This window comes from Choristoneura fumiferana, chromosome 8 (assembly GCF_025370935.1).
Source record: "Choristoneura fumiferana chromosome 8, NRCan_CFum_1, whole genome shotgun sequence".
Lineage (NCBI taxonomy): Eukaryota > Metazoa > Arthropoda > Insecta > Lepidoptera > Tortricidae > Choristoneura > Choristoneura fumiferana.
The window spans coordinates 8616870-8625086 of NC_133479.1; the positions used below are offsets into that span (position 1 = coordinate 8616870).

The following is an 8217-nucleotide window of genomic DNA, read 5'->3' on the forward strand; positions in this document are numbered from 1 at the left end:
GCAGCCACCGTAGCTTGAAGAGTATTCCGCTAGAGCGTCATTATTCAAATTTTCGCTGTGCCAGTTGCCCGCTTGTTCCGGCCTCTGCTTTCTGCCCTATTTCCGAGTACTCTGAAATTACGATTAGTCCGGTCGAAATGCGCGGCGGTCATCCGTGGAGGATGGCCGTGTGAACGGCCCGTTATGCAAACAGTTTACGCGTTACGCGGATAAAATGTTCGGTGGCGTTAGTCGAATTAAACGGAAGCACGTTGTTAGAGGTTAACGTTTTGCTAAAAGCATACATTTTAAAGTAACGGTTGTGGTGGAGGCCGAGCATTGTCCTAACCCTCCGAAACAATGCGATGCACTTATTGTTAAAGAGTTAAGGTAAATTGTGCCCGCGTTTCGTTGGAAATTCAATCACCTGTATGATACTTAATAATTATGGAAAAATAGCGTGACCACCTGATTTGATGAGAATTTTTCCCAATACAAAGGCAGGTTATAAGTAGGTAGGTATGTCTAATAAGTTATTTTTAGTAACCACAGGCTACTCAGAGATGTTAGTAACTTCACAATCGCAAAGCTGCGGGGCTACAACGAAATTCGAAAATCGAAGTACGTGACGTGCCGTCCCTCTGTCGCTTGTACCTAGGTACTACCTATTTAATACGATAGTGAGAGGGACGGTACGACACGAACTTCGATTTTCGATTTTCGGAGTAGGCTCTCTGATAGGGGCTTTGCGACCCCCCTAAAGAGGCTTCGCGAAACCCCCGTGGGTCGCGTTCCACACTTTGAAAAACACTGCTATAAAATAGATTATAGAATTAATTTATAGATTAGAATTGATTTTAAATGTATACATTATAATTCGTACCCATGAAGTTATCCCAAGAAGATAAGTATAATTCTCTAAACCATCTTCTTACTCGCTAAGCCTGCCGCCACAATTATAAGATCAACAGTAGGTACAAGGATTATTATTTGTTTAAAAATACATTTCATCAACTATTCATGAGACAGAACAACTAAATGCAGGTGGTAGGACCTTGTGCAAGGTCCGCCCGGTTTGCGACCACCATCTTGCTCGCTAATCCTGCCGTGAAGCAGCAGTGCTTGCACTGTTGTATTTCGGCGTGGAGAGTAAGACAGCCGGTGAAATTACTGGCACTTGAGGTATTCCATCTTATGCCTCTAGGTTGGCAACGCATCTACAATACCCCTGGTGTTACAGATGCTTACGGGCGGTGGTGATCTCTTACCATCAGGAGACCCACTTACTCGTTTGCCATCCAGTCGAATAAAAAAATAAAAAATAAATATCGCTGTTTATTTCTTCGACGTATTATTATAAAACATCAGAAGAACTACGACCTAAAAAAATGGCTACCAGAAAAGTAGGTTAGGTTAGGTTTGGTTAGAACAGTGACCCTAAAAAAATAAACCGGAACCAGAAAAGTAGGTTAGATTAGGTTGGAACTGTGACCTCATCAATAATAAATCGCTACCAAAAAATAGGTTAGGTTAGGTTAGAACTGCGACCCCATCAAAAATAAATCGCAACCAGGAAAGTAGGTGAGGTTAGGTTAGAATTGTGACCCCAACAAAAATAAACCGCTACCAGAAAATTAGGTTAGGTTAGGTTGGAACTGTGACCCCAACAATAATAAATCGCTACAAAATAAAGAAATAAATAAAATTGATTCAAAAAGTATGAAATAATAAAATATGAAATGAAGTTCTGCCAAATAGACTATCTATTAAATAAGGTGTTCCCTTCTTTCACAGACAGAAATTTCACAGAATTTCGTTTCGCAGAAAATGTTTCATATAATATTTAGTCCTTGTATTTTTACTTCGAATATTATTGTTTCAATTACTATTTACTTGAATGAAACATATTTAATAGAAAAATAATTAGATGAATTTTATAACGAAATTATTTTGTTTAACAATTGTGTCAAACCACAGAATAATTTTTAATTTTTTTTTTGATTTTTTTATTCACTATATTTTGTTTCAACGAAAATTTAAAAATAGACGTTATGATATCCATAATTTAATAAAAATTAACACATTTTAATATAATCATTTTATGTAGGTTAGATTTGGTTAAATTAGAGCTGTGACCCCTCCAGAAAGCGAATCGCTACCAGAAAAGTAGGTTAGGTTAGGTTAGAACTGTGACCCCACCAGAAAGTGAATCGCTACTAGAAAAGTAGGTTAGGTTAGGTTAGAACTGTGACCCCACCAGAAAGTGAATCGCTACTAGAAATGTAGGTTAGGTTAGGTTAGAACTGTGACCCCACCAGAAAGCGAACTGCTACCAGAAAAGTAGGTTAGGTTAGGTTAGAACTGTGACCCTAAGTTTGTCGACATTTCAAGGGTAAACCAATGTTTTCACTTGCTTCATAAACTCTCGACTTCACTTAAATGTCTATCCCCTAATAAGATTTTGATAGGCCAGAGAGTGTCATGGGCTACTTTTATCTCGGAAAAATGCAGGTCCCGAGGGAACAGCGCGCGACAACCGAATTCCACGCGGACGAAGTCGCGGGCAAAAGGTAGTAAGTTATAAGGCAAACACGTCGATAGACGTCACTTGGCATGGACCTCAAAACGCAGGCCGCATTACCCCTTTGTATAGCTATCCCAATTCTTTGCGCTCGATTTTAATGAAAATTTTCACTTTAAAGTTCAATATTTTGTAAAAATATCACTGAATCGAAAAATCGTGTTAGCAATCCCCTAATGGCTTTAAAAGACCTATCGAACGATACCCCACACTTACAAGATTGGATGAAAAAAAAATCACCCCCACTTTACGTCTATGGGAGGTACCTACTCTAAAAAAAAAATTCTACCATCGATAGTCCCTGAGCAAAGCCGCGGACGGACAGACAGACAGACAGACATGGCGAAACTATAAGGGTTCCGTTTTTGCCATTTTGGCTACGGAACCCTTAAAACGGACGCTACTTTTTCTAAAACTTATCAGATAACTGATGATCATAACTGGTAAAGTTCATGAATGGTGCTATAAGGCATTGAATCCTGCTGTCCATTAGTGGATACTACTGTGCTTAACATGTCCATGATTGGTGCCGTCACCCTACGATGCCACTGTGCTTAACATGTCCATGATTGGTGCCGTCACCCTACGATGCCACTGTGCTTAACATGTCCATGATTGGTGCCGTCACCCTACGATGCCATTCAGCAGCGTTCCACCAGTAATGAGCGAGGATGTGTTGCGTTCATTAACCAATAGAAAACGCTTCATTTACACATCTTCGCACAGCACGTCTCTGGTGAAAACAGCTGAGCGGAGCGAAGCGAGGTAAATGAAGACACATTGCTCGTAACACATCCTCGCTCATTATTGGTGGAAACAGAGCTTTACTGGAGGAGAGGGGTGGGGCTTTCACTCTATTCTACTAAAAGAGAATAGTAAGCGAAAAGAAGACGTTTTTTTTTATTCGACTGGATGGCAAACGAGCAAGTGGGCTCCGATGGTAAGAGATCACCACCGCGCATAAAGATCTGCAACACCAGGGGTATTGCAGATGAGTTGCCAACCTAGAGGCCTAAGATGGAATACCTCAAGTGCCAGTAATTTCACCGGCTGTCTTACTCTCTACTTCGGAACACAACAGTGCAAGCACTGCTGCTTCACGGTAGGAGCGAGCAAGATGGTGGTGGCAATCCGGGCGGACCTTGCACAAGGTCCTAACACCTGCAATGCATGCATGTCGACAAAGCTAGCCGTTATAGTGCTAGCGTGTGCAGTACCTAACTGCATCTCTGCACACCACCGGGGATTGCGTAACGGGGCTGAGTACTGTTCGCATTGAATTCGGACTTCGGTTCACGGGATGCGATACGTTAAGGCCATGTGTATTAATGTGCGCTTTTTTTTTTTTTGAAAAAAAATTACTTTTTAGTAGGTTTTGAGCGATCGGAGTAAAATGGCACCTGTTTATCTGAATGTTAGCTTACTGGAAACACCTTTAATAACTCAGGGGACCGATTTTTTCAAATAACATTACCCGAAAATTTACATTCGTACGTGGGGAAAAACCGAGTTGAATTGGAAATATGATTAAAAATAAAAATCTGATAATTACCTATAGTCCTTATTTTATTAATCAGCCGAAAATATAATTTGAGCTACTGTTTCGCAGCAACACATACTTTTATCATTTTCAAAATGATAGATGGGTTTGTGTGATTTATGTGTGTTCTTACAGTGTGGAGGTGGAGGAACTGCATGAACACGCATATTTTGCATAAGCAGCTATCGTAAGTCGCGGGTGAGCAAGGAAATTATTTTAGTTCAAAAACAAATTTATTTTCCTTAGGTAGTCATCTATTTAAAATCTCTCTCACTCAATGTTGAATGGACCGCAGCCTGCACCTCTAGTAACGACTATGATTCGCACCAAGCTGAAAAAAGAGTAATGTAATGCTTACCTTAAATGTGTCCGATAATCTAGCGCATATCACAATCGACACAAGTGTCCCGGCACTCGCCTCACGGAAGGTCCGATCATCAATCATAGCATTCGACGCACTCTGCGCCTGCGCCGGTAATGGCGCGCGACAAAAACGCCGGCACGCGCACTAGCGCAGCGGCATCCCTTGATGCTCTCGCATCTAGTGCAAGCTATTAGGTTCGTGGGATAAAATTGATTTTAAAATTATGGAACAACTTATTTTATGAAGTTATAAGTAGTTATGGGAAAGTGGGTAGGTGGAATTTGAACAGCATAAGCTCGGTAGGTCGTAATGCGTGGTAAACGACGTGGAGTGCTTAAGGCTACGATTATGCGTTGGAAGTACCTAATAATAACTAGTTACCTCGTTACCTTCCCATCTAACGAAATATTTTACTGAAGGATGACATCATTATCATAGAATACCTAGGCTGCCAAATAATGGGAGACGTTAACACGAAGAGAGAATCATAAACGTCGTAAGGACATAATAAGTACATATAAGCTGAAGAAAAGAATGAATCTTCTAACACTAACATCTATCAGTCAATCCATAGCTCTAAAGCTTATTTTCAAAGGGTAGGCATTTTAACTTTGAAAATGAACTCGTGTACTCGTACATGTAACATAGAGATGGGTTTGGAACATGTCAGTGTTTTGTGTCACATATATCGATTTAAGTAGCTGAAAATGGGCAAGGAAACGTTTAGACATGAAAACACAATTACGATATAGATAGGCTTATATTTCACACGCGTTATTGTTTTTCACTTGCAACGTGTTGCAATGCAAAAGATCGCAACGCAATTCATTGATATTAATCTCTATTAATTAGTAACGTCCCAATCAAATTATTTAAAGTGTATTTGTCATTTCAGGATAGTGTCGTAAGTAAATAGCTATACTCGTAGTTTATCTACCTATATCAAAACATCTAAAAGAAGAAACTTCCTCAATAGATTTTCAATTATCTTTTCTAGGTCATCATCGCGGTCAAAGCATTCGATTGGCTGTGGGCGACAAAATGAGGACTACAGCAGCGCTGTCATTTCCATCAGGGGGGATTAAACGAAACTATGTAACCCAAAACAAGTGAGGTATGGTTAGATTAATAGGTAATCACTTGAAACCGCACTTTGTCGTTTATCTAAAGCAAATACCTAACTCTTTCTCACCAGTACCTGATTTAAGTTAACCTTGCAAGGTATAGAGATGGATTGCCCTCTCATATACATATAAATTGATGTGCCCAACAGGGCCTATGATGCTCACATAATTTTATTTAACATTTTTGTAACATACATTATGGAAAAATCAATAAATATTTTTGTATATATAATGTAGGTTACTACATAGTATAATGTATGCGACAAACGCCAGTGAAACTTCAAAACTGTATTATCAAAGCAATATAAGAAAAGGCTCTCATAGGGTAATGGTAAGTAAAAATGTATCTAGCGTTATTTTATTTCAGATCAACTCTGCCCATTTTACACGGCAGATATGATTCAATGGTTTAATTAAAGACTTGTACTATTGCTTATTCAATAGTGTAAGCTTAATTAGTAGCGGATATACTCCTCGGCAGACATTTTTCCGCTTGACGGCATTCCTTCGCTTCATCAGTTAGCAATCAAATAGCCATATATGTACAAGTACCTATTGAATAACGTATTGAGTGTACAGAGGCAGTCAGTGTTATGAAATGAAAACACTAGATAGAAGTTTAACATACTTAGGTAGGTAAATTTTCAGTAGTATTCATACCAAGGATACAATATATTAGGTAATTATGTTGTTCTTAGTAATTATAACCGATTGCCTGCGCTGCAGCCACCGTAGGCACAAAAAATTTTATAACAAAAAATTTAAACCGACTACAAAAAAAACCATGAAAATAAATTTCTACCAGTCTCAAGTCGGCCTCAGCACGAGCCAGGAGGAGTGGACCTATAGCGTACCTCACCTACGTACTACATATTGGGCTTCAACCACTCCTTCTGGCTCGTGCTGACGCACGATTTCAGACTGGTAGAAAATTATTTTCATGGTTTTTTGTAGTCAGTTAAATTTTTTGCTATAACATTTTTTTTTTCACGCTTTTAGATGTAAATAATCTAAGATGCAATAGTTTAATGTCAACTGCTCGTCATCTTTTACAAAATATTGCTTTTCGATGCAGAGACTCATTATTGAGGAGTCCTGTCCTGGTGCTTCACCACCCATTTCATTTCACCATATGCATTACGAGGAGCATAATTGCTTAGAAACTTTGTTAAAGTAATTTAAATTCAACCCGTGACACACGTGTTATTGAGTAGTTACTTCGATGGTCAACTGTGGTCTTCATCATCATCAGTTCCACTTCACCAAATTATGATTTTCAAAAGCAAATGCACCCGTTACTACTAAATATATCAAAATTATCATAAGCGTCCCTACAACATTTGAAGAGTTCCCTCGATTCCTTAGGTCCAATTATCAGATCCTGATTTGGTGCTTATGGGACTTAATTGAAAGCATCCTAGACGAACGCAAAAAAAAATCAAATCGTTCATAAATGACGAGTTCTGAGGTAACAAATAACTTCCTTTTTTGAAGTCGGTTATGAAATGAAATGAAATGAAATTGAAATGAAAATGTATTTATTAAAATTACTACTTTTACAACAATACGGTTAGAGACCTCGTAGTAGGTATTCAAGATACCCTGTGACAGAAGGTCCACGCCACGCCATAAAGGCAGCAAAGGGAGTAAACTATTCACAATATTTGGTTACATATCTTTATATCTTACATCAACACCTAAATACAAAATAAACTTCTATTTATCTAAATCTTAAAATTTTAAAATTAATCAATAAATAATGTGTGTGTGCACGTGTGTGTGTGTGTGTGGGTGTGTGTGTGTGTGTGTGTTGTGTGTGTGGTGTGTGGTGTGTGAGTGTGAGTGTGTGTGTGGTGTGTGTGTGAGTGGTGTGTGTGTGGTGTGTGTGGTGGGGTGTGTGTGTGTGTGTTGTGCGTGTGTGTGCGTGACAATAAACACTCAAAACACAATCTCTTTTCTAGAGTACTCTGATGCTTTATATGTAGAGTGACAACCAGCCATCCTGAATTAGCTATTGTGATAAATGCCACCAGTTCAAAACTCGTACACCAGTCCATTTTCATGACTTTAATAAACACGGTCATGCTTTNTCATTTGCTACATAATATTTGCCACATAAAAGTGTGATGAAGTAAAAATTTGCAATATAAAATTGTTGCGTAATAAGAAAAATGCGGAGTAAAGTTATGCCAACGAATTGTTTGCAAATGAAACTTTGGCGAAAGATTGGTTGCTAAGTGAAATTTGGCGAAACTATTTTCGCCGAAAAGGCAGTACACCATAGTGGGGCACTCCATAAGTACCTACACGTAACAGAAATTGAAAACAATTTTTTTAACTTAACGTGTGGCACATAGTTCGACAGCTCTTTTGAAAAGATAGTAAAGTTTCTCAATAATTTTTTTGATTAAGTGAAGATTTCCGGAAATAATCACTCCCAAAATAGCAAAAATTATGTTCCCCCCTCCCCCTCTATTCTGTAAACCATTTGTCAAAAAAAAATGGCAAAAACTATGGAAAGGTAACGCTTAATAAATACTTTCAACAAAAATTGGTTTCAACATGATCGGATATACCGTTTTTGAGTTATTGCCGAAAAACTGCGCCTCTCAACAAAAGGACGTAAGTG

General features: G+C 38.6%; 1 protein-coding gene across 1 annotated transcript in view; it reads right to left on the reverse strand.

Moving 5' to 3' along the window:
* Window positions 1-7180: 7180 nt before the first annotated feature.
* LOC141430398 (zinc transporter ZIP11-like) overlaps window positions 7181-8217 on the reverse strand; it is a 6949-nt gene continuing 5912 nt past the window's right edge. The window contains exon 5 of the mRNA XM_074091085.1: window positions 7181-7239. Within this exon, the coding sequence (XP_073947186.1) occupies window positions 7181-7239 (59 nt within the window). The remainder of the gene's footprint in view (window positions 7240-8217) is intronic.